The sequence below is a fragment of the Falco peregrinus genome, chromosome 1 (assembly GCF_023634155.1).
Source record: "Falco peregrinus isolate bFalPer1 chromosome 1, bFalPer1.pri, whole genome shotgun sequence".
In the NCBI taxonomy this organism is placed as follows: domain Eukaryota; kingdom Metazoa; phylum Chordata; class Aves; order Falconiformes; family Falconidae; genus Falco; species Falco peregrinus.
The window spans coordinates 98,865,955-98,891,827 of NC_073721.1; the positions used below are offsets into that span (position 1 = coordinate 98,865,955).

The window sequence follows — 25,873 nt, forward strand, 5'->3', positions numbered from 1 at the left end:
AACAAGAGAGCCAAAGAGCCGTTCTGAAAAATACTTTTCCTCTGTCTGTACCCCACCTGTTCTTGTATAGCTTGTGTTGTAATTGTGCTTCAGCTCATCTTTGTAGAGGTGTGTTGATCAAGTAGCTCTTAGGGTACCCTGGAATAAAGATGGACACTGCTTGGATTGTGTTCTCTCCTTACACTTTTGGATCAAGCTAAAATAGCTAGGTATACCTTACAAGTTTTGTAAGAGGGAATAAAAAAGACAAATTTCAAAAAACAGCATTGGATGCTGTTTGAATTCAGAGCTTGGGAAGAGAGGAACAGCTTTCTATGCTCTCCCAGCCAGTGACTATCTCTGGTAACTTCTTTAAACTGAAAGGGACCTTTCTGGCATCCTTGGCCATGATGAGCATCTTCACAGGTTTGATTTACTGTGGTTAGTTCTGTCAATGCTGGTGAGGAGTTCTCTTCCAGGGGAACTGTTTCTCCCAGAGTTGAGTTGTCTTGCCTCAGATGTTGTTACACAGTTTGTAAAGAGTGTGCCTAATGCTGGGGAGGGTCTTTTATTGCCAAAGGTTTTGACGATGTGATCTTATATCAGCCTAAGCCGTTCAGAGATTGCCTTTTGTGGTGCTGTCCTCTTCCTTGCTTTGCAGCACAGCTGTGCTGGTGCTCATGTCAGGGGCATGTTGGCAACTGGGGTATCTCCCTTTGTCAAAGCCCTCTCGGTGTCAGTACGCAGGTGGAAGCTGCTTGAATGGGAACATTGTTCGTGGGGTGCCCTAACCTGTCTGAAATCTGCAGGAAGTTTGGCTGCTCAACTTGTTGGGACCTGGAGTTCACTTGAGGGTTCTCCTAGATCCACTTTGAGAGCTGTGTAGCTATGTAGTGGTGTTTACAAAAGTGCCTGCCCACGCTGCCGGGCACTAAGTGCATTGTCTGGTACTAAACTGTCCTTGTTCTCTTCATGCTTCAGCTTCCCTAATGAGTGAGTCTTAAACGCGTCTGGCTTTCAAGACTTTCATGACAGTGGTGTGATATGCTTGTTTTGCCTGGGATTTTATACTTGACAACATCCTGCTTCAGCTTTCTCACCCTGGTTACTCATTTCTACCTTCACTTTGCCCATTGCTATGTGCTTGTCCAAGCATTTGTGAACTATGTGGTGAACCAAATGGGAGAGTTCATCTGGCTGAAAAATAACCCAGCAAATAACCATGTGGCTGCACAAATGTTTTTCTGGCCTGCGGAGGATGACAGCAGCAGCAGGACAGTGTATGGCAGCATGAGGGCAGATTACAGCAGCTTCTTTGGCATCGGTGCCAACTTAAAATGCAGAAATGCAATTTTGGTGTTCCTAGTCTGCGTATATAAACTCAAGGTTGTTAGGACTTTTGTTGCTCATCAGAATGGGAGTTGGTGTCTTCACCTTTGAGTTTGGTCACTCATTTCTGACAAATTACATAAAACCAGACAGTAGAATTTATTGTATCATAAAACAAGATTTATGCAGGAGCTCTCATGTAGCACTTTGTCATGGCAGATTGTTCTTTCAGTGTTTTCAAACCAAGCAAGCTTAGTGGTAGAGGTTCTCACACATTGCGTTTTGAGCACTGATGGTGTTTTCAGAGCTATCCAGGACACGGATGATGCAGTTATTGCTCCAACAGGCTGTTTTTGCAGTTGTTTTTAATTGTGTGTAGATACACCCACACTGTCTCTCTGTATTTGAATAGCTTAAGGAAACAGGACTGTGTACTTTTTAATGCTTCAAGTGAAATACAAGCCTATGCTCTTGACAAAAATTCTGCTCGGTTCCTCCCAATATCTGGGAGAGATAAACCAACATATGCAGATCATTCAACAGGTATGTTTGCAGGAGATCAGTAACGGTTTTGATTTTTGAGAAAGTTTTATGCACTTGCATGTTTCCCCTTGAGACCCCGGATCACTGTTATTTTTATGGAAAACCTTGGTTTCCAAGTCTGGTTTTCTTATAGATATGTGTCTTATCAATTTATCTTCTCACTTTCTGAGATTAGACATGAATTTGAAGTATGGGAGTGTCTTGTGACAAGCCCTCAGTAATGTGCTCAGGATATCCCATCATGCCACAATACCTTTTAATTATTTTTTCCTCCTTTTACCATAAAGCTGCATTTCCTTATCTTGCTTCCATATGCTATTGCTGTACTGTAAAATGTGTTGAAAGTACAGAACAAAAGGTAGAAGCCTTGTTCTGGATCAAGTGAAAGATTTGTTGTGACTGTTTTGGGTCCCCAAAGCATTTATTTTCTGTTGTCTGTGTATTAGTTTTTTCCAGTGTGATTTGGTCTATGGAGGTGTTTTGTAAGACTCAGTAAGTGAATGCTCAAAATACTTATGTGCATTAGACCTGCCATCTGAACTGGGGGCAGTTCAACCCACACCATGGCTTAGCCTCACAAGGTTACAGATGGGTAGGAAGGAGAAGGGAGCAATGTGTCTTGTATGGAGTTTGGTGTGAGATCTTAAACTTGTTAACGGTAAGTTTGTCTTGTGAGACAATGGGCAATGTTGAACTGGATGATGTCTAAAAAAGTGCGGTTTCTGCATTTTAAACAGACGTGGAAAATTCTGTAGTTGTGCCTTAAGTTCAGGTGTGCTGTGGGCAGCTGCCAATCCTGATAGCTGCTTAGTTTGATGTTTGAGAACGCTGAAAAGTTGCAGAGGTGTATTTTTTTAATTATGCTTTGTTTTATTCAAAGAGAATAAGCATAATAAAAAGGTTATTGACATAGTTGAATTGCTATTTTAGTGCATGTGTTTGCCCAGTAGACTGTAATGGATTTGAAGTAGTTGTTCTGGTACGTTGGGTAAATTCTTTAATTTTGGTATGCCTAGTCATTGTGAAAGCACTTATTTCTCAATGTCACACAGCTGCTTTTAAAGTGTCAAGAATTGGCCTGTCAAGTATTGGCCTGTTGTTTGACCAAATTGTCATAATTGTGCTGTAAGACATGTTTTTTATGATTGTGTGCTTAGTTGACTAGGCAGCAGTATATAGTAAAGTACCACTTCTATATAAACGCCTATAGAAATATTTTTCTCTATACTATCCAGAGTTAATACCATAAAAGGTCTTTATATTTTTTTTTCTCCTCGGGGAAAAAAGAAAAGACTCATCTGTACTGGATAAATGTGAATTAAGTTTCAGCTTGCTGCAAACTTTCTTGTCAGGTCCAAGCCACTTGAAATGGTTTAGTAGTGGAGATGTTGAAATACAGTGGGTGGTGGAAATGTTTCTGTTTATTATTAATTGACTCAGTATGTCTTTTTTTTTTTTTTTTTTTCCTTCCCACCACCCCTTGACATGCCAGTCATTCAAGGCTGTAGTTCAACAGCTACCCGGTTTGCTTTCTTTTTCTTTTCTTTTGTTTTTCAGTGCATGTTACTGTGGGCTGACTAGAGAGGAGCTGTAGACAACTGAAGATAGCTTATCAACAGTTGAAGAACCAAAAATTCTCATCTGTTGATTGATAGACTTGTGATTTCTGCCTGAAACCCAAAGTGTGTCTTATTGCCATAATGAGCTGTAATCTCTACATGGCGTGTGGGCTGCTTGTGAGACTTGTTTATTTACTAGTTGAAGACAGACCCGTTGTGGGTTTTTTTGCCAATTGAGGTTTTGAGAGCATTCTGAAGTTGTCTCCTTACCAGGTGAGAACAGCAAAATCTCCATTGGTGGGAACTTCACAGGATCTGAACAAAGGAAGAGGGAAAGAGTAATTGGTATCTTCTCCCTTCTCCCACTTGTATTTGGTGGACAGGGAAGAGATGGCCCAAAACAGACAGGCAGCTGCTTCTGCAAAGGCTTGAATAAGGATTTCGGAATTTCTGAAGCTGAGGTGTAAAAAGGAAAAGTCTTATTTTTGTTTCCAATTCCCTACTCATCTGAGAGTTGTTGATCTCGTAAGCTCCTTTGTTCCAAGGCTTTCAGAAGCTTTTGGTGTCACTGCAGTCAGTCTCTTTCCCCAGCTTTTCATCCCTAACCAGTAACATGGGGAAAAAAATTGCTTTTGTTCAATTCCCCTAGCTTTTTGGATCACAGATGTCATCATTGCTGCAGACTCTAGGAAGAACCTGCCTTCTAGGCTGTCTCTATTAGTCCATCAGCCTAGAAAATAAACTTGCAGTTGCCAACTGTAAATAGTAGATGAACTCTTGGCAATACAGCAGAAACCACTGTGGGTTATGAAGACTTGCTAAATGTACTGAAGGTTGCGAAATAAACAGGTTTGACAGCTGCTTGCTCCAAATTGGGCTGTTCTTGCCTCAGTTCAAGAATCTCTGTATGTGAACACAAAATGATCTAACCCAAGCTAAGTAAAAAGCCTGTGACTGTTTCTAGAACCATCTCAGATTTAGAGATCTAGATGTCTTTCTGGTAGCTTTCTCGTGTATGTGTTTTCCATTGGTTTTTAATGTTCCCTTGCCATAAATCAAGAGTAATTCTATTTCTGTAAGTAAATTTCCCTCTGACATCAGAATTGAGGAACAAGTGAAAACACATCTCTCTTGCTGATTCTTTCCATTCCATTTGTTTGTGGTTCAGATCTCGGGTATATGTTGAAGGCTGTATTACTATTTTTTAATCTAAACTTTTTTCTGTAGTAGAGAGGTTCATTTGGTTTGCATATTACTTTAAATAACAGAAATGTCTTGGTATGAAAGCTGAAGAAGAGGGGCTTAGAGTTTCTAAATATTTTATACTTTTTAATAAGTTTATCTACTAAAAATAACCTTTGTAGAGAAGGGTAGTAGCTCATTCTGTAATATTCCTAGTCAACAGCAAAAGCCATAAAGATTTTTTTCCTGAAATGATTAATGGCTGCATATCTAAAGTCCTGCAAGTTTTTGCTATGCTTAGCAAAATCTAAAATTTTATAAGAAAGGATATCTGGTACTCCTGCTTGTGAAAACTGTTCTTCCTTTATTCTGTTTTGTTTTCTCTCTTGTCAGCCAAGCTAGAAAAGAAAGCAGCACCATCAAGCCATGCTAATGTTGTAAGCCATTTTCATCTGTTCAGTGTCCAAGAGGCTTGATTCCTTATCTGCCATCATCCCTCCATGAGGTGTATATGTGGGGAATGCAGGACTGGGCACAAATCTTCTACCCTTTGAAGGCACTTTGTCCAAAACAAACACTCAGTTCCAGTAAGTGTAATTTAGTTGATAAATATCTAACAGTTTTCTGGAGAGGAACTTCTGCTTGTTTTCTGCAAAGTACCAAAAGCATTTTTAGTACAGTCCTGATACTGAAGCCCTTGAACACTGACATGAGGGCATGTAGTGCCAAACCATCTAGACACCTTATTTACTTTCCTCAAAAATGTGGCCTTGTTCTAGACTGCTTAGAGACTGGACTGAGCCATTTGTCTAGTATTTCATGGTCATGAAAGAACAAGAGAGATCAAACCAATGTCCATGGAAATGAAAATGAGCATACTGACGATTATTATCCTGGTGTGGAAGACCAGAGACTTGATTGTTCCTGGAGGTATTGATTGCTTTTGTTGGTGACATTACTAGTAAGTCTTGCCCTGTCATCTGTGTGTGTTAACTCCCTGGGCATTTTCTATTTATATCTTCAGCCAGATCAGGTTTGTATCCTGAGAATAGGTAAATCCAAAAGGTAATGAAAGATTTTAGTGGATATATGAAATAGAATACAGATCACAGAGGTTGTAAAACCTCAATGTGAAGAGAGGAATTGGCAGTATCACATCCTGAGGGTTCATTTAGACCTCATGTGAAGCTGTTGTCTTCAGATGTATTCAGTGTTTAACAAATACATAGACTTGACTTTTAAGCAAGAACATTTGTCATTGTTAGTTTATATATTTAGTGTGGATGCATACATAATACATATGCGTATTAAAATTGCTGATACAAGGCTTCTAATTTAAGAAAACACATGGACACCTGTTTTGGCCGTGATTTGAAGGGGAGTTAAGCAGGTGTTTCCGTGCTTTGCTCATTTGGGGAAAGCCATGTATGATGAGTTGGCCAATAAAAGATGCACTGAAGGATGTCCTGCTTCCGTAGTCAGACTGCCCTTACACAAAGGAAAATGGAGAAGAGTTGGACTTACAAAGAAATGGAGGATCACCTGAATTGATGTGGTCTGTGTGCCATGAGGGAGCTCTGTAATGCCAGCTGTGGTGTTGAGGTGTCCCCCTGTGCTGCCCACGATGTCTGGTTATTGCATGGGTTGGGTATCTTTGAAGTAGCAAAAATTGTTGCATCTTTTTTTTTTTTTTTTAAATCATGCTGTATCTTTAAATTTTACCATGTGAGATAAAATTTTTTCAAGTCACATTTTGAAATTATTTCAAGACATGAAATAAATTATTAAATCCACCTTTACTGAATTCTGTCTTCCTGGTGCTTGCATATGCCCTGACTTCAGCAGTGTGCAGTGAAATCAAAAGGAAAATGTTTGAGAGGGATTTGAGAGATGGCTTTTTTCCTTCCTCAGATGGAATTGTGTGACCAGACGTGCCTGCCATTGCTGTTAAAGCAACTGTGGTTTGTGGGGGCAAGAATGGCAGACCTGCTAGGAAGTAAACTTGGGGTCTAGCTGTGCATACTAAATCTCTGGAGATGGAGGGGAGGCAGGATTTGGCCAGAGTCCAGGTCTGCCCTTGACTTATCCCCTATAACTGTAACCTCTTTTGAATTCAGAAGGAATTATTTATGAGTAAATATAAGGGTGGATGTGCATGAGTGAGTGCGAATGTGATCACCTGGTGTGGGATTCCCAGAGTGAGTGTTGACTCATCTTTTTTTGTATGAAAAGCTGTTTTGCAGCCTAAGAACCACTGGTTCCAGTTTGGGAAAGCATTGAAGCACCTGTACAAGGTGGTTTTCCAAGGAGGGCTTTTTTTCCATAGTCAAGTCCTATGTAAGCTTGAAATGTCTTAGATTTAGGGAAGAGATGAGGGGGGGGGAAAAAGTGAATTAGTTCCAGGTGCTACTGTCTGCATATCTTGCACATGGAGACCCTGTTCTGTTGGTCCTTAGGCAATACCATGATAAAAAAACAATATAAACACCTGCACTTGGATCCACCTGCTAAATTCTGTAGCTTTACACTCCCTTTTCTATAACTTAAAAATAGGAAAGAGAAGGCAGGTTTTTTTTGCTGTGCTTTGGCTGCTGTGTTGAGGCAGACATGCAAACAGCATGAGCTGCCAAAATGAAGGAGACTGTGAAACTGTCCTTATGTACCGGTGGCTGTTGCATGCACAGACAGGTCGGGAGAGGAAGGAGAAAACCTTTTCCCTGCCTTGTTTTCTCTCTTGAATTTAATGTTGCTTATTCCATAGTGACAAGCTAAATTATTTTCATAAAGCAGCATACTTCTTGAGTTGATATCCCAGTAACTTCTGAATTTCGGGCCTAGTGTGCTAAAAGGTTTGATCTTTCCCTTCCCGGAGAAACTGTATTTAAACGTGCTTGGTTTTCTGACTGAAGGAATTCTGAAGCAGGAAAATGTCCAAGTAAATTCCAGGTTTGCTTTGTAACTTTGGCAGCTGCTGTGCAAGATGTATTTTGAAACTGTAGTTCTACTTGTGTTAACACAAAAAATAAAGCTCTAATTTTTCTTTTTTAATTGTAAGATACAATTGTGTTTGTTTTGTACTTTCTAGTCTTGAAAACAGAAGCTGGGTAGAACTGGCTGGCTCTACCCAGCTCTGCCTCTGTAAGTACTGGAACCAGTTTAGTTGGGGGTAGGTTAGCAGAGTGAAAGTTTTGTTTAAGATTCTTTGCTACCATGTCAATATTGTTTCTCTTGTTTAGCTTTTGTGCAGGGTTTGTGAAGGTATAATACAGCTTAGCCCTTAATGTACAACTGTTGGCTTCAGTATAGCCAAGCTATAAATAAACACCCTCTTGCCTCCCCAGTGGTAGGAAATGACTGCAGCAGGTGGTGTCCTCTGCGAGAAATTTGCACATTATCCATACCCAAGTACTTTTTTTTTTAAAATGGCTTTCTTGTTGTGTGTTTTTCCTTTATTAAATGATAACTGACTGGTCAGCAAACATCTTGTTAAAATCTGAAATCTTCATTGAGACAAAATAAATAAAACCAGAAAGATATTTTTGGTTTATTTCTTTGCAGCCTTTATGTAAAGTGTATTTTATGTGCAATTTTAAAGGTATTAACAGAAGAACTGCATAATGCCAGTCACTGGTTAAAATGGTATTTTAGGTTTGGTTTTTTTTAGCTATGTTGGGCTGGAGTTTAGCTCAGGTTTGTTATAGCAGTTCCTCTATGGTAGTACTGGTAGATGCTTGGAAGGCTGCAGGCAAGATTTGTATCCCTGCTTGCGTTGAATAATACCTTGCACTGTGAATGGCATCAAGAAAATAAATGTGCCTTTTTGTGCCACATGGTAATATTCGGAGTAAATCAGGATATTGCAGTCTGGTCCATGCAAAATGAGTTGGTGTCAACAAACAAGCTTCCTCTTGACATAAACCCCATCATTGTATTTGGATTAATGTTCAGTCTCAGCGAAGAGGCTGAGTTATTTGGGCAAGGAGAATAAATGCATTTGTGCTGCTGAGATTGTTTCCTTCCAGCCGTGCTGGAGAAGCCCTCGCCTCCTTGCCACTGTTGGGTGCTAAAGAAATAGTGGAATCAAAGGGAGATGCACTGTGTGCTTAGTGTGTGTGTGTGTAAACAAGAAAAAAGGGGGACAATCCTGTGTTTCGGTTACTGTTTAACATGTATCTGCCTTTATACCCCTTCCTTTCTCCTGCAGATGTGAGAGCTGTGTGGAACTGCTGTTTGTGAGAGGGGCTGGGAATTGCCAGGAGTGTGATACCCCCCTGCGGAAGAGTAACTTCAGGGTACAGCTCTTTGAGGATCCTGCTATTGACAAGGAAGTGGAAATTCGGAAGAAAGTGTTGAAAATGTGAGTGTCACCAGTTAAAAGAGCAGAAGGTGGATGTATTTTAAATTTTAAAGAATTGCCTTACTCCTCCAGTAGTACAGAGGAGATATTTTTTTTAAGTGACAAGCTATAAAACTTGACTCCATTTAACGTGGAGGGATTTCAAAGAACCTGATTTTATGCACAACTGAGGGCTGAATTCACAATTTAGCCTTGAGGGATTCCTGCTTAGCATTAGAAAATGCTGGGTGTTTCTATGTGGCCTCCTTTGGCAAAGACTTGCCTCCTAAATTGAGATGATTTTTATTGAGGACTACTGTTGCTTTCCCTTTGAGGAGCTGAACATGGGAGTGGGGCAAGAAACAGGACCTTGATTTTTTCCTGGGGACCTGTTCTGAGAGTTGAAGGTCAGTTTCCCTTCAAAACAAAAGTGGACAAAAGAAGCAGCTATGTTCACGTTGTTCTCTACTTCACACAGCAATTATTACTGGAAATGCTTCCTTATAAGCCTTGTTTTACTAGTCTGTCATGCAGATTTGAGAGCTCTTGGAATAGAGATTGAATGATGTCTAAAATTGCATCTCACTCCTTGTGGCCAAGAAACATTTTATAAGAAAAATAACTGAGCCAGTTGATGTTTTGGTAGAAGAGGGTCTGATGGGATATAACAAACCTGGAGGAGTTGTATGTCCAAAAGTGAACATACAGGTAAATTGCAAGCTTGACAGCCTTTATATAAGACTTAATACAATACTAAATTAGTCGTTTGATGATGCTGAGATGTGGGGAAATTGCGTTGTTGAATGCCAAGATGCTGAAGTGGCCGTAATTTTGAAGTTTGATTATAAAGTCTACTGAAGTTAACAAAAGTCAAACTGGAATGAAGTCAACTTAGTTGACTAAACATGGAATGACGTGTAGTTAGAAAACATAAAATGCTTGGCCCCTTGGATTGCCTGGATTTTAGTTTTTAGTAGGCAGAAAGAATGTTTGCGAATTGGATTTTGGCCTGAATTCTTGGTATTAGATTTTTATGCTCCTGGGTGTCGTGTGTCTTGGTCCACAGAGCAGGCAGAATCTCAACTTTATGTTTTTTTGGGAGGGAAGCCTACATGTCTTGACCTTCAGAGGCTGTCCATGTTCTAGCCAGTTGTTCCTTCATCTTTTTACTTTTTTCAGCTATCAAGGGTTGGATAAATGAGTTCTGGAATGGTCTATTGATATGAAATAAGATAATTGTGTAGCATTTTCATCTTGCTGCTGACATATGCTTTCTGTTGTTGGCGCAAAGCCAAACTCCCTTTTCTGATATTTCTGGAAGAGCTTTTCTTGTGGGTGTTACTGTTCTGCCTTTGTTAACAGGTTTCTCATGCTGAAGGAGTGGCTTGGAGTTAGTAGTATGTCCTAGTCTCTGGGCTTCTCTTTGCAAACAGTGGGCAAAAATAGCACCAATTTATGCCAGGCTGGCTCCATTCCTTTGAAACAAGCACTTCTGTCTCCTTTTAAAGATTCTGTATGTTGGTCAGTTCTGGGAGCCACAAAGCGCATAGTTGATAAAACTAGGTCAATATTTAATATGCTTGCAGCAAGAGCCTTCTTGAAATTGCGTCTTTGTGTGTTGTATAAATACTTGTTTCTCTTATCTCAAAGATACAATAAAAGAGAGGACGACTTTCCCAGTCTAAGTGAATATAATGATTTCCTGGAAGAAATAGAAGAAATTGGTAAGTCTTAAGGCTTGCATTTTTGGTGTGCTGTGCTCATGAGACCATAGGCTTTTATCTTCTGACTCAGCTGCCTGTGAGAATGTCTAAGTTGAGTTTCTGTAATAGGATTTATCATAGTATCAGATGTTTATCTAATTACTCTTTTCTGTACATTTAAAATCATATTTGCTGAACTGTAGGACATCAATAAGTAAAACATTTTATCTGCCAGAGAAAAAACATGATTTGAAGAGGAAGTGTAATGCTTTATAGCTGGAAAAAAAAGGCTTGCAGGGGACTGTTGGTGCTGCACTGGGAAAGATTAAACAAAGAGAGGAGAAATTGAAATTTTCATTATATGCCTCCATAAGCTTTATCTACCATGACAGAAGCCATATGGTGTCTTTCATCATTTTTGCTTCTGCAAGTACAGTAGTTGAAGCTGCTTTGAAGCTGATGACCTTACATACCATGGTGGTAGCATTTTATGTTGCTGTGCAGAAGGAGAAGGTTTAGGAACAGACATTGATTTCTTTCTCTTTGGATTAGTTAAAGGAGAACTTTGCCCTTTGGGGAAGGGACTGCATTATCAACAGAGTTTGTTTTCTTCTTAGGATGACTTGTGATTTATGGTGAAGTGATGGATTTTGCTTAGAAAAACATGGATGTGTTCAAAGGAGGCTCTAAATGGTTTGTTTCTTGGGTTTTATGAGCTTCTAAGGTTTGGGGCTTTTTTTTTTTTTGTCCTGGAGGAAGAAGAGGTGGCTTAGAACATGTGGGAGGGGCAGTGAATGTGATTCGAAGGAAAACATGAAGATGCTATTCCCCTTCAGTTTCTCAAAGGAGTCCTTGCTCCTCTTTGCACTGTGGCATTTTGTAGATACGTATCTGATAGGCTTACTGCTGTGAGTAATGTATCATGTTTTTGTTGGCATCAGAATGCTGAGGCTGGAGAGCTAAATCATGTGGCTGGGAAACACCAGGCACGCTTATATGGGTCCAGATATCTGGAGGAGACTGTGTGGGTGTAGTTGTGTTTGTATATTTTTTTGAATGGTGCGGGGGAAGGAGGGAATTAGTAGAAAGAATGGTTGCATCTTAGCCAGAGGATCCTGGAAGAATCTGTGCACTCATGGAAAGGAAAACTGCTTCTATTTATGTAGCATTACATACAGGTTTCCCGCTTACTGCTGTTGCAGGGGTTTTTAGCATCTGCAACAAGGGAGTTGAAGTTTTGCTTGAAATTTCCTTAACCTCATCATTTGTGCAGAATGTTATGATGCTGTAGCTCTTGGGATTAGGTTCTTAAATTTAAAATGGTTCCAGAGCCTGCACTGGTAACTTGGTTTAGAAGCAGCAGAAATCACAGCTGGTCTCTGTAACCTTGTGAAGAAGAGTGAGTTTGTCAGTAATTGTGCTGGCCCTGCAAATGCATAATGAAGAAGTTTGATGGAATTGTTAGGAATTGGAGTTAGTTGCCTGGAAGGGGCATCTGAAATACTGAAAGTAGTAGAAGTTCCAACTACCTTCTGCTTGCTTCTTGTAGCAGCCAGGGTGATGAGAGGAAAGAAGGGGTGCAGTCAGAAGGCTCTTAATTTTCACCTTCAAAGGGGTACTTTATGATCTACTAAGAATACCACATGGGTTATGAATTCAAGCCCTGTTCTCCTTTCCTCGGTGACAAAGCACAGGCCCTTCCCTGCTTTCACCCCTGGGCAGAGTCCTCCACCTGACAAGTACCTGGTACGTAGTGAGAGTGTGACTTCTTCCCATGTTTTTTGCTGTGCGTGTTGTTTGTGGCGTGACTGAACAATGCATTAAAGGTGCCTTTAACTCTGTATGATTAGTTCACGTTTTTCTGCTGAGAGTAGTTGTTTCACTTTTTTTGTATGTGTGTGAATTCCCTGCTCGTTTGTGCATGTGAAAAATTAGCCTGCAAGATGGGAAAGAAAGGGTGTATTCATGCAGCACAAGGTTTTGCCTCGTGGATCCCGGTGAACAGCAGGTTGGCAGTAGCTGGTGGTGGTGTTCAAGCTGCCAGGTTAGGAAGCTAGAGAGCCAGAGAACTGGGTTTTCCCTCTCTCTCCCTGCCCCAAACTCTCAATTTTTCTGCGGGAATGTTGAAGTGCAGCTTTACCCTGTTTTCTCTTTACTAGTAAGTTTTGTTTTGTAAGTTGTTGTGGGGGTTTAAATGAAGTAGTTGCTTGGCAGAAACAAAATGTGAATGCCCTGTATAAGTATACTTCATGTGACCCTGGCTCAGTTCTTACAGTTTTTCCAAATGTTTCAGGTACGTCAGCTCCCACATTTGCAGCAATTGCGCTGTCTTATTCCATTGATGTGATATATGACCTCACTTGAAACACATTTTTTACCTTCATATCAGGCATGTTATACCTACAGACTTTTTCTATTTAAAGAAGGAGTTGGGTGGTACGGCAGAAGTGTGTGTGTGGGAAGGTCAAACAAACATTAGGGTGGTCACCTCTTAAGATTTCTGTTATAAAAAACACATTTTTGAAGTGGTTTAGAATGTAGCCACTAAATAATGCTTTGGGCTAAAATGTGTTATACAAGGCTTTAAATAGAAACCACATTTTAAAGCAGGTTTTCCCCAGAAGAAAAATCAGTTGGACAATTTGAGAACATTGTAAACACTGTTTGTTGTCATTAACGCTAGGAAGAAAAATACAGTGAAAGGGTTAAAACCTGTCTTTGGGAGAGGTGTGGACAACATCTACTGGAAAAAGTCAGGTCTATGCCCTTATGAGAGGGGCAAGGTTAAACCTTAGAGCATTGTCACAAGTTGCAATCTCTGGACATAATGCAAATTTTTCTCGCTCTTTCTGTAAGGTTTTCTTCTTCCCCCAAGGTTTTCTTCTTCCCCAGAGTGTAGCTATATCCAGCTTTCCAAAATGTGGTGTGTAAGCTCTCCAGAGCCCAGCCTGCCTCCTAGCATGTGTATACACACTGCCTGGCACCGTTCTCCTGATACCTGCATGAGGCCTCTAGGCTTTACCGCAACACAGTTGTTAATAGTAATTATTTCTTTTTAAAAACATTCAGTACATTCCACTTGGAAGTAGACTACTGTATTTGTGCCCTTTGGATTCATGTATCTTCTTACTCCTCTAAGACTTTATGCAATACCAGCTGCCTAGTGACTTGTCTTGCTCAGAACATTTATCTCGCAAGCGATCCTTGGATAGAAGGGATTTTGGTATCTATGATCACTTGTGGGTTATGTTGTTTAATGTTTTGTGGTTTTTTTCCTCTGTGTGTGCGCACAAGGATGGTGTTGCTGGTCCTGACAATGGGAATAACCCAAATGGAAATTGAGCAGCTTTATCAAAGATCCATTTCAGTCATCTCATCTGAACAAAGATTTCAGTGCCATACTGTTCTGACGAAAATGATCTTTTTTTGGACTGATGGGGCTGAATGATTTCAATCATTCTTTATTATGCTAAGGTATTTTTCTGGAAAATTACTGACCCAGTAAAACACAACTGCAGATAAACAGAAATCATTATTAATACCTAACTAGGTTTTTCTGGCTTAGTTGTGGTTTTTCTTTTTTTTTTTTTTTTTTTTTTTTTTTTTTTTTTTTTCATAATTATTTTGTTGTTATCACAGAAATTTTGGTTGGAAGGGCCCTGTTAAAATTTACTCCATTTTTTCTCTGCTTTATCCCCCTTCTACTGGTCTTACAAGCGCAGGCATCAGGCATTGAGAGCACTGACAGAAGGTGCCATACTGGCTTTGGATTACACAGGCAGGCTGAGGATGTAGTTGTGTCTCTCTTTGTAGCTCTCTGCTCAAAGCAGTTGCTCTTCTGCCATTCCCAATCTCTAGCTGGCAATTTATGAAGAGGATAATTAAGAAGCTGTTTGTAGTAGAGTTGGAGGAATACTGTTTATTACAAACTAATATTACTAATTTTTACATTTTCAGCTGGCTCATACCAGCAGTGCAGATTACTCTGCTGACAGAGTTTGATCTGCTGTCTTGCCACAGAGGCAATGTTCCTACTATTTGAATAGCAAATATTTTTTTACACGGTAACACTATCTCTTAAGGAACTCGGAGAAGTCTCAGAAAATTTGCGATGTCTCAGACTAAAACGGGGAGATTTTGGTGGACTTAGTCCTGCAGTGGAGTGATATTCATTCATACTGCTGCATCTCTGGACAGATTATTGTGCCATATAATTAAAATCTTTGTCTCATTTTCTTTTTTCTTTTATAACTAGGAAAATGTTTTTCCATTTGTTGCAGAATTGCATAACGAATGTTGTTGTTTTGAAAAGCAGTGAAAGTCTCCCTGTAGAGGCTGAATTTCAGAAGCAGGGAGTTTTACCTAAATAGAATGAAATGTTTCAGAAAAACACAATAGTCTTCCTGTTATACTTCAACAGATGTCTCAAGGCAAGTCATTTTATAAACCAACCAATGTGAGATGGATAAGTAGATAAATAATTGTTGCATACAAAACGGCTTCTGTTTCTTTTCCCTGAAGGGTTTCAGGCCTCTTATATCGGCTTATGCTATATTTCAACATGGACAAAATAAGTCTGGCTTCTCTTTGAAACCTTTTCAAACTAGCCATCTGCTTTGCCAGTCATATTCAGATCTATACCAATATTTTTTCAGGGTAGGTGTAGCACACGAGTTAAGTTGTTGGGTTTTTTTTTTTGTTTTTTTTTTTTTTTTTTACTCTTTCTGATTCTTGTAGTTTTATAATTTGTTTTGTTGTATTTTTTTAAAGAAAGGGAACATTTGGAAGAAATATATTTAGAATAATTTTCTGGCAAAACTCAAAGCAGACTGAATAAAAAAAAGCATAGTCCTAGCTATGTAAAAGGTAGGATGCTGAGTATTAGTGACTGTGTGTTTTCATTTGATACTTGTTGGCATTTAAAATGCCAAGTAATTTGTAGAGGGGACAAGGGTGAAAAAGAAATAATCTTAATTATTTTTTGTGGCCTGGCACCCCTTACAAAATGGACTTGTCAGCTCTAATTGCAACGGTACAATGAAAAGAATTTGTATTCTCTGAATATTGACAAAAAGACATTTGAAGCGCATGAAAAATATGTTGGAAGACTTTTTTGGCTGGCTGGTTGGCCACTGACCATGCAGTGTCAAAGAGCACAGTTGGATTTGCTGCTAGGGTGTTTATTGTAGGAGGGAAGATATTCTTTTCATTTATTAAAGGTCAACTATTGACACTGATGTTGATACAGAGATATCCAGTTCTTAACATTGTTGCAACAAAATGTAGCTCTTCAATATTTTAAGTCTGGAAATGTGGACAACTTAGTGTTGAGGAGCAGATGCTTATGACCAAGATAACGTTCCTTTTCAATGACTATGAATCAGTATTCAGTGGGAGAATCCTGGCCTTAGAGGCTGCTGGCAGTATGAATCTTTGTGTTTGGTGTACTACCATATTCTCAACTGCAGAGCAGAATAAGACTGACAGAGCAGAATCAACATGGTATGACCAGATCTGACTCTTGAGAGGGTTTTACCTGTGCTTTGCTTCCAGTCACAGCAGGAAAACAGAAGGGGAAATAAACCATCTTTCACCTTGCTGCGAGCAGAGCAGTGGGCATTTAAGGTGGCTATGCAGGTGGCTACTCAAGATTTATCAAACATTGATGCAGAAACATATCTCTTACATAGAAATGTTACTTCATACCAAGCAGCAAAGTAACACCACTTTTGTAAGTAGTTCTAAATAAAGACAGGTATCTGCACATGTTTAAAACTTGCCTACTTTCCCCAGAATGAGTTTTAAATCTTGTAGTTTTTGTTTTACAAACCCAAGTTGTGACTAGTTGAACCTTTGAAGATAACTGAGAAAGGAGAAACAAAACTCCTGAATGTTTCAAGCAGCAGTAGTTGCAAAACCTATATCATCAGCTTATTGTGGGATTATTTTTAGAGAGATACCAAAGATATTCAGGAGCCTAAGGGCATTTGGCATCTCATCTTGCTCCTCCTCTTGCACCTGAAGGTGGCATCTGAGCATCCTGCTAGCACAGCATGTCTCATATGCTATTTCTTTCTTGTGTCATCATTGAAGAGTTTAGAGAGCTGGTGCATGGATTTAAGTTGAAGGAAGTGCTGACATTCCTGTGCAGCTGCTGTCATTGCAGAGCCCTGGTCTGATTGTATGCCAGCATTGTCACATGACAGTTCTCTGCACTAATACTTAAATATTAAGCTGTATATCAGCTGGGAACTTTAGGCTGGAAATTTGGAGGTCAGCACTCCCTTGAAAATACTAAAAATTTAGACTAAAATAATGTGTTACTACGGAAATGTTGCTACAACCAGAAAGTGTATGTTAGTTGCAACATGTTGTTACGCCTTTTGGAGGAGAAAAAAAAAACCCCCACCAAACATGAAATAGGTAATTGGCTTCCAAAAACCAAGGAGCTGAACTTTGAACAGTTTGTTTGGGTTACAGTAGTGCCCAGAGGTTCTACCTGAGATGAGATCAAGACTATGGAGACTGGTGCTGCATATAGCTGTAGTATGGAGGTACGGCAGGTGATGTATAGGAGAAAGAAAACTTTATTCGTCTTCTCCTGCTTCTTACTGATGGGAGACCTCTAGGGTAGAGGCCTAGTGACCTGCCCAGGAGCAGTAGCAAAGCTGGAAACTGAACTCAGGTGTTGATTCCGAATCAAATGCTTAAACCACAAAATGAACCTCCACCTCAGATCTTCCTTCTGAGGTGAGGGTGATGGGGTGGGGATGGAGGAGTTCAGCTGATTTAGGAACCCGGCTGCATTAAAATGTCAGATCCCTTGATATTGCTCATTATTCGGAAAAAAAATAAGTACAGCGTTTTTGCTTAAGGTTAGGAATTTCTTCAGCTGGATCTTGCCTAGTGCTTCTTTTGCAGTTTGAGGAAGGACTGAACACTTTTGATAAGAGTAAGGTGATGTAGTGGTTCAATTCTCCTGGAAAGACAGTATCCTGTTCCTATCTGTCCACTTTTATTTCTTCCCATGTACCATCTCTGGCACTTTCCTGACCTCTTTATTGAGCCAGTTCAGGTTACTGGAGGGTTTCTGTTGACACTCTAAAGCATCCAGGGAGTCCTGGAGTCAGAGCAGGGGAGAGTGAGACTTGTGCCTGGGAAGAGGGATGTAAGAGCAGGACTACCCCTTTTTGGCAGTGAGCTGCTGTACGGCTGGGTTTGTAGAACTGAGCTGTATTCCACAACTCTAGCATTTTAGACCTTCCCTGTTTTCTCCCCCCACCCTGTTTGCTCCATGCTTTGATTTCTTGCTGTTCTCCCTGCTGCTCACAACTGGTTTGCCAGTCTAGGCTATTCATGGTTTGGTTTACCTAGAACCCACCTAAAAGCTCACTTCTGCCCTGTTACCTCTGGAGAGGATGAGAGAAGGGTTATAATTTTTACCAAACTGAGATGTGTGCTATCCTGGTGAGTAACAGCAGACTTCATGCTTCCTTCTTCTGTTCCTTTCTATCAGCCTTATACAAATTACTTGGCTGTGGTGCATGTGCTCAGGGTTCATTTGACACTAGTCGCTTGAGAACTTAAGAAGAAAGTATTGAACCAAAATCTTCCAACTCCCGTGCTGGCATTTTCACGAGAAACTCCTTCCCTTCCTCAGGGTTTGGTTTAGCGCAATCCCTGTGCTGTTGTTTCCTTGTGAAGGATTTATCAATGGTAGCGTAGGTTTCTCTGCTGCTCTTGTAAATTTACTGTAGCCACGTGATGAAGCTCTTTGAGGCTTTGACTGTTGCACATTGGCAGTCTTCAATAGCTTTAAGGCCATGGGCATGAGCCCAGCATCCACTCTGGATGGTGATCACCAAGTAACTTCCCCAATTTCAGTTGGAATTCACTTGACCCACAATTGAACCAGTGACCTAGAGGTGAAAGGCTCAGACATTGTATCAAATTACTAATCACCCAAACCATCTACATCTTTCAAGCTGTTGATTATAGAAACTTTTCAATTTCTTGAGGTATCTTCCATGTGATGTGTAGATAATTGGGAATGCTGTGCTGAAGTGTAGAGCTTGCTGGTTGATCCTGCTTGCTCATAGTTACGTGAGATATAGTCTTATTATTGAAACACAGGAAAAGAATTTCACTTAACCTATTAATCTGGATGCATCTGCAGATTCCTTATAATACAAGTAATTGTATGTTGGTGCCCTTTTAAGTTATCAAGTAATGTGAAATTTTTTTGTGTACCTGAGAATTCAAACAGTCTCTGTAGGCTTCATGTATTAGATAATGGAATGAGATGGAATTACTTGATTTTTAACTTTTCTTTATATGTATGCGTTTAGTCTAATTTTACAGGAATCGCTGTAACTGCTACTTGAAAAGGTCAATGTTTTACAAATAATATTATGACTATTCTTGTGTATCATTGTCAGTATCAAAAAATAAGATGCAAGACTCAAATTTTCATCTCCTACAGATGTATAAACCTAAAGGAACTCTGTTGGCTTCTGTTGAAGTTTGCAGTGATCTAGCAGGTTGTCTCTTTGTTGACAGGGCATATTTAATTAAATTATGTTACTGCAATGTTTGGTGCTAGAAGGGGTAGAGAATGTAGGAATAGTATTTCTTTGTCAGTCATGCATACTGACCTAATACTTCTGCTTTCTGTCTTTCTAATGTTTATGCAGTATTTAACTTAACCAACAATGTGGATCTGGAGAACACTAAAAGGAAAATGGAGCTGTACCAGAAGGATAACAAAGAAGTCATTCAGAAAAATAAGATAAAACTGGTTAGTTAACCTCTCCTCTCCCCTGCAATTTTTATTCATTAGTTAAAGAATCAAAGGATTTTTGGAGTACTTTCTGTAATGTCTTAAAAACAAGTCAAAGCTGAAGGCACTGTGCAGATTTCACTTTAGCATATTATGGGTTTTAAATACAATATTCTGTGATACTGATATTTAGTGCTGTATAAAGAGATGAAATGTAGATATGCTTTATTTTGGGAAGGGCTTGAAAAGAGGGACAGGCAGTAAAGTCTGCATCTAATAGATCAACACCGCATGCATGCTGGCAGTGTCATTGGACAATATCCAGGAGAGATGAAGTTCGTTCCTATACCAGGACAATCATTCCTTTCTCATCTGAAGGAAGAAAGGAATCCAGACGCAGACATTATGAAGCTCCCAGGAGAGAGTTGTAAAATTGAGTCTGGTTTATGCAAAATTTGAAATGAAAGATGTTGAAACAAACGTTAAAACTTTTGTTTAAAAGCTGATAACAATAACATCAGGAGTACTGTATATGTGATCTGTATGCAAAGGACAGGGTTTGAACGTTCATTCATTAAAATATGGCTCAGATATAATGTTGTTCTTTAAAATAAACTTGTAAGCATTTCTTTCTGTAAGAAAAGCTTAATCTGTTAAATATTTTTTCAGTATAAAAGTTCACATTGTTACCAGTTCTTGAAGGAAAATGTCTGCCCAGAGTGTGACATAACAAGGTTTTGTGTTTGTATTCCAGTTGCACTAACGACTTGCTTTCAAATCAGTAGGGGTGAAATCCTCACTCCCGTGAAGTCTGTGGCAAAACTCCTAGTGATTTCTTTAGCTCTAGGATTTCACAGGAGGAGATTGGAATCTGAAAAATGTTTGTTTGAACCTCTTCCTTTTATAGGCAAGGAAATTTCCCTAGGGGTCCATCTCTGATCTGTTATCCTGTCTCTGACACTGTGCAATATCCTATGCTTCAGAGCTTGAAGAGACCTGCCAAATCTTTGGCTACGTGTCTTATTTTACAGTGTAGGTGCAACCTCTTAGGGTCACCATGAGAACAAGTGTGCTTTGCCTGCAGCCCACCTTCTGTTCATGTACATGTCTTGCAGGCAGCCTGTGCACTACTCTGTGATCATATCAAGCAGCACAGTAATACTTGGTACCCACCCGAGCCCCCTGGGCCTTCTGTTCCTCTGTACTGTATGGTCTTGCTATGCTAGAGGCTGTCTGGTGGAAGCTGGGCAAGCCTGCGTGAATCCAGACTTACTGGAGATCTGGAGACATTTCTTTTTTTATTTCTTTTTCAACAATTGAAACATAATAATAGACTTGACGCAGTTGCTATTACAAAAACTGCATGATCTTGCCCATAAATTTACCCCTTTCCCAAAAACTGGAAGGGTGCTTTCTCTCTCTAGCGCTTTTTGTCAGGTTTTGGAATGTCTTTACTCCATAAATGGTAAAAGGTGTCCTAATTTCTTGCCTAAACTTCTTATGGCCAGTCATTGTCCCTTCATTCTTAGACTGACGTAAATTTTTCTGTCCATCGTAATAATTTGCTTCTGAGGAATATAGATATTCTCAGTCCTGCTTGGTGTTTCTGTTCCCCTTTGCCTGTTCCAGTTTGAATTTGTGTTTGGCAAGCCAAAGGGACCAGAATTGAATGCTGTATTGTAGCTGAGATCTTAACAGCTTCTTATGAAAGATCACTGTTTTCCCATCTCAACTGGAAATATGTTGATGTGATCCAAAGACTGTTTTCTTGTAGCACTGTCATACGGGAGGTTCAAAATCAGCAGTGGTCAAGTACTGCAAGTTTTCTCCTCTTTGGTTTCTAACTGATGAATTACTTTCCAAATCTGTTGCCTTGTAAGTTATTTTGATCTCACTTCTGCTACTCATGTCCTCGTAAGTATGTTGTTCTTTCTTACAAATCCAAATACTAAGTTACCGAACCTCAGGATTTGAATAACTGCTTGTTCTTCTGTCGATACAAGCCCTATTTTTCTTCTTTGTAGTCAGTTCCCAATGACCTTGCTTACTCACCTACTAACCCAGCTGTTAGATATGTGGATTTGATGCAAGACCATGCAGAGAAAAAGTAGACAGGTTTGGATAAAAAGGTGAAGAACAATTAGAAAAGGGGTTCTTATAAATTGATTTGTATGTATATATTTATACATACTTTATATATATATTTATATCTAAAACCTTGCACTCTGAGTGGACTAGTTTTCCCAAATGTGCTTTCTTCCTTAAATATCTGCTATATTCTCCAGTCACAGGGTAACTTGTTACTTTCTACTTTGATACTAGATGTTTAATTTTTCTTTTTGCTTTGTTTCGTCTTGAAATAGTTTTGCTTGAATCCTGTGATGTGAATTGTTTTAAGCTTTCTTGATTGTCCATTCTTGAATGTGGCAAAATGTTACTACACTTTCTGTTTATTCTTTCCACTTGTCGTCTTGAGTTTATTCCAGACTTTCCTGTGATCGTCTTTATTTCTTTAGGTAATGGGATTGTGTCTAGGTTATCTCTAAGCTTGGCACAACCCTCGCTGCCTATTGAACTGGTCTTTCTTCTGTATTACTGTTTTGTGTGGTCTGCCTGTCAGAATTTGGTCTGACTTGTGGTAATTCTTCCTTTTTCCTGTAGTCTGATCTGGTTTAGGTTTGTATACCAGTTTACTTATTTCTGACTAGTTTTTCTGGGCTAGTTCTTCAGACTAGGTCTGTCGGCGCTTCCCTACAAGTTTTCTTCTGTTTCAGTGCAAATTTCAGGCGGTCTTTAGACAAACATGGAAGAGGCTTGTAACATCTTAAAGACCTCAAGCTCTTCAGTTCCGTTGACTGAACTAAATCCCTTAATTTTCAGATAGCAACTTGGGGATTTTCTTGTTTGTTTCCTTTCATAAAATGCAAAGAGAATCCATTTTCGAGTGGTCATTGGTTGGTGACCAGCTTTTTACTAGTGTCACTGCTAGTTACAAAATGAAAGCAGCTTCTGTTGGCTCAGTGGCAGGTGATGAGGTCTGTGAGCTCTTGCATCCAGGAGTGACTGGGCCTCGCTGGGACCCATTGGCTTGATCTGCCTGATAAAGGGATGTTTTTCAGCATATTCTGGCCTGTATCAGATAGCTATGCTTTATGGTTTAACTTTGATAAGAACAAATTTTACTAAGCTCTTGCCTGCAATGTTACCTTGCTGAAACTGCTTCCATCAGTAAATTATCCATTTAAGGTTTATGGAATCTTATCTCTGATTTTTTACTGAAACCCGCTTTGCTTCGATATTTTTGTTGGGGAAGATTTAGAAAATATTTCCTCTGTTTTGTCCTATACCTTCTTAAAACCAAACTGACATTCTTTTGATTCCCTCTTCTGTATAAAATTGTTTAATCCTTCTTTTTTTTCCTCTTGTCTCTAAGCCCTCTTCTTTTTTTTTACTTTCACTGTGATTTTCAAATACATATTACTTAACAGTTTACTGGTTAAAAAACACTTCTCAAACTAGTCACTTTGTATTAGTAATCTCTTTTCATCTCATGTCACATGACTGCAATCCAGGTTCTAGGAAAAATCCTTCATTTTCTGGGAATGTGACATTTTCACAGTTCATGCTTAAATACGTTTTAGCTTATAAGCTTCTCTAATGTTCATAGATTTGTAATTTCTTATTTTTCTTCTACACCACTGATAAGCATATAATGTACTTTGCGCAGAAGGTACAGCTGATGGAGGTGACCAGGAACAGTATAGTGGGTTTATATTTTTTTGGTCACCCCACTTATATCACTTGAGAAGTAGGATGTGTGGGAGCAAAGAGGTGTCCATTTTAGAGTGAAGGTGTAAGAAAAACCCATTGTTATCCTCTAACGTTTAAAGAGCCAAGATCCAGATGGTTGCTTCCTGCTGCAAAAAGCATCAAGGAGAAAATCTGACTTTGCGCTGGGCGGTAAGAGGAGGTAGAATAATCAGCCATAATCACCTTAAAATTCTACAATTCTATCTTGAAAGGTAGAATTTGGCTGCTTTCCTACAGCTTGGTCTGTCCTAGGTCCTTTGGTAGGCAGTGGAGCTGTGGGCAAGCTCTGTCCACCCAAGGAGAAAGATTGCTATGAGTTGATTTCTAATTTCCATTTCAGACGCGGGAGCAGGAAGAGCTGGAGGAGGCTTTGGAGGTGGAGCGACAGGAAAATGAACAAAGGCGACTGCTCATACAGAAAGAACAACAACAACAACAGATGCTAAAAAGGAAGAATAAGCAGGCGCTCCTGGATGATCTGGTGAGTAACAAAACCAAAGGCTTTGAATGATCAGTAGCAAAGCAAACAGCTAGTACATCGATACTCATCTCTACCATGGTTAACTGTGTGGAATTAACATGTCTGTCCCTTTCCTTTTCCCTGTCTTCCATGTTCTGTGTTACTGTTCTCTCACCTGTTATTCAGTGTTACTAACAACTCTGGTTTTGGTAAGCTAAGGGCTGGAGGAAGAGTGCTTCTGGGATTCATAGACTTAGTTGGACTCATTGTCCAGAATGACCAGTGCTGGTTACAAACTAATTCTAGGAAGGCTTTCTTGGCTGTTCCAACACAAAATTAATCCTGGATAAGATTCTAGAAAAGAAAAATGCAGGTGGTGGTTTTTTGGTGTTTGGAGAAGGTTATTTTCCTGGTTCTGTCTGTCTTTTTTCTTTTTTTTTTTTTTTATTATTTTTTTTATTTCCTAGTGAGCTCCCTTTGAAAGCTCTTTTCCTGCTGCTAATTAACATGTGGAGGGATCTTTCAGAAATCACTTTAGCGATTCCAGCCACTACCAGTTTACTTATTAGTTGACATTCCTCTGCATATCTGAAGAAGAGCTAATATAAAAGTGTAGATTTCAGTTTAATGAACTGACAGTATGAAAGTCACAGGCTTTGACTGTGATCAAGGGTAGCTTGCGTTAGCATAGCTGATACAGTGACGACTACACCTTGAACCTGACGTATGATGGGTGAGGTTCTGTCATGTCTGAGGCCCTCTAACTGCCTGCTTGTTTTGCCTTCAGCTGGTGACAGTTGCATCTGCTTTGGTGCATGGCTGATCATGCAATTTGTCAGGGGGGTAGAGAGGAGTTACTAAGTTGGCCTAGCCATAATGTGAACTCTTACCGCTGTTGGCTTGTTAAGCAGTCCTGAATAGTAGTGGTTCATAAACTGGTGTGTTGAAGCAAAATGGTAATCAGGAGCTACTTCATGAGCTCAGCCACCTCTGCAATGGGAAGATGATGGAGAACAGGGGACAGTAACTCATAAGTTATTCAAGCGTTAGTCAACCATTTTTTGAGTTGGAGCACATAAATCATGGGTGGTTGCTTTGTATTCAAAAAGTACTAAAAGAAAAAGATTTCTTGCCTTGAGTGTGTCATCTTCTCTTACTGCAAACTTTTTGTGTATGAGTTGCTCCCTTTGAAGTGAACGAAGCTTGAATTCAAGTAGTGTAGAGACAACTGAAGAAAAACTTGGGCTACTTTCGGAAATTGTAGTAATGTTTGGCTGAATTTACTACTGATTGTGCATCTAAAATGCAGTGATGGTGTGTAGCCATAGAGGCTCAATAAATGTGTTGTTTAAACAAGACTCATGAATTTTTTTTAGTACAAATGTGTACAGACATGCATGCATAGACATTCATGTGCTCGAACACCCATGAGAACAGTCTGTGTGCAACCTTGAAGGATATCAGAAAAAAGTAAGTACATATGCATGCATATGTGCAGCTGTGTCAGCGTCATTTAAAGCTGCTTGGTAGATGTAAACCAGAATTTATCTCTTATTTCAGTTTCTTGCATTAATAGAATACAAAGCAGAAATTAAGACTATTTCTCAGTTGTTATTCAAAACACAGATGCCTTTCTACTTTTTGTGGAAAAGCAGACTTCCTCCTTGAACCAGTGCAGAAGGAACTGACATGAGGAGAGGGCATTGATGTGCAGTTTAAGAGTTTCAGGGCCTCCTGAAGAGCTGCCTTTTTCTAAGCCAGGAGTCCTGGCAACCTGTCTCTGGTTTTGCTGAAAGGAGCTGGTGTTTCATTTTTTTTCGGTTGTTGTTGGTGTGTTTTTTTTTTTTTTTTTTTTTTGTAGACAAAGAGCAGAGATGAGCAGAAAGGGTTTTGAAAATCCCTCAGGTCTGTAACTTGGCATCCATCCAGGCTCTTTTCATTTTAAAGGTGAAAGTGCTTACAATCTACACAATTAAGAATAGTTTGAGTAGTGGATCAGTTAATAAAAACTCCACTATGAACTTGAATTTAATGGCTCAGAATAGGGATTTTGAACTGGTTTCTGACTTATTTCAATCCTGTTTTAAAACACACTCTTAACTTACTGGAGACCAGTGGTGGGGTGTGTGTATTCTTTTTTTTATTATTATTTTTTAAAACACAGCAGTTGGTTTTACTGGAAACCTATTTCAT

At 39.5% G+C, this 25,873-nt stretch overlaps 1 protein-coding gene across 4 annotated transcripts in view; it reads left to right on the top strand.

Annotated features, from left to right (window-relative positions):
- Positions 1 to 25,873, top strand: part of MNAT1 (MNAT1 component of CDK activating kinase) — a 124,703-nt gene that overhangs the window by 28,245 nt on the left and 70,585 nt on the right. For all 4 annotated transcript variants that reach the window (XM_027793060.2, XM_055802008.1, XM_055802033.1 and 1 more), the window contains exons 2-5: positions 8,797 to 8,949; positions 10,579 to 10,652; positions 19,325 to 19,428; positions 23,561 to 23,701. In XM_027793060.2, coding sequence (XP_027648861.1) covers positions 8,797 to 8,949; positions 10,579 to 10,652; positions 19,325 to 19,428; positions 23,561 to 23,701 — 472 coding nt within the window. The remainder of the gene's footprint in view (positions 1 to 8,796; positions 8,950 to 10,578; positions 10,653 to 19,324; positions 19,429 to 23,560; positions 23,702 to 25,873) is intronic.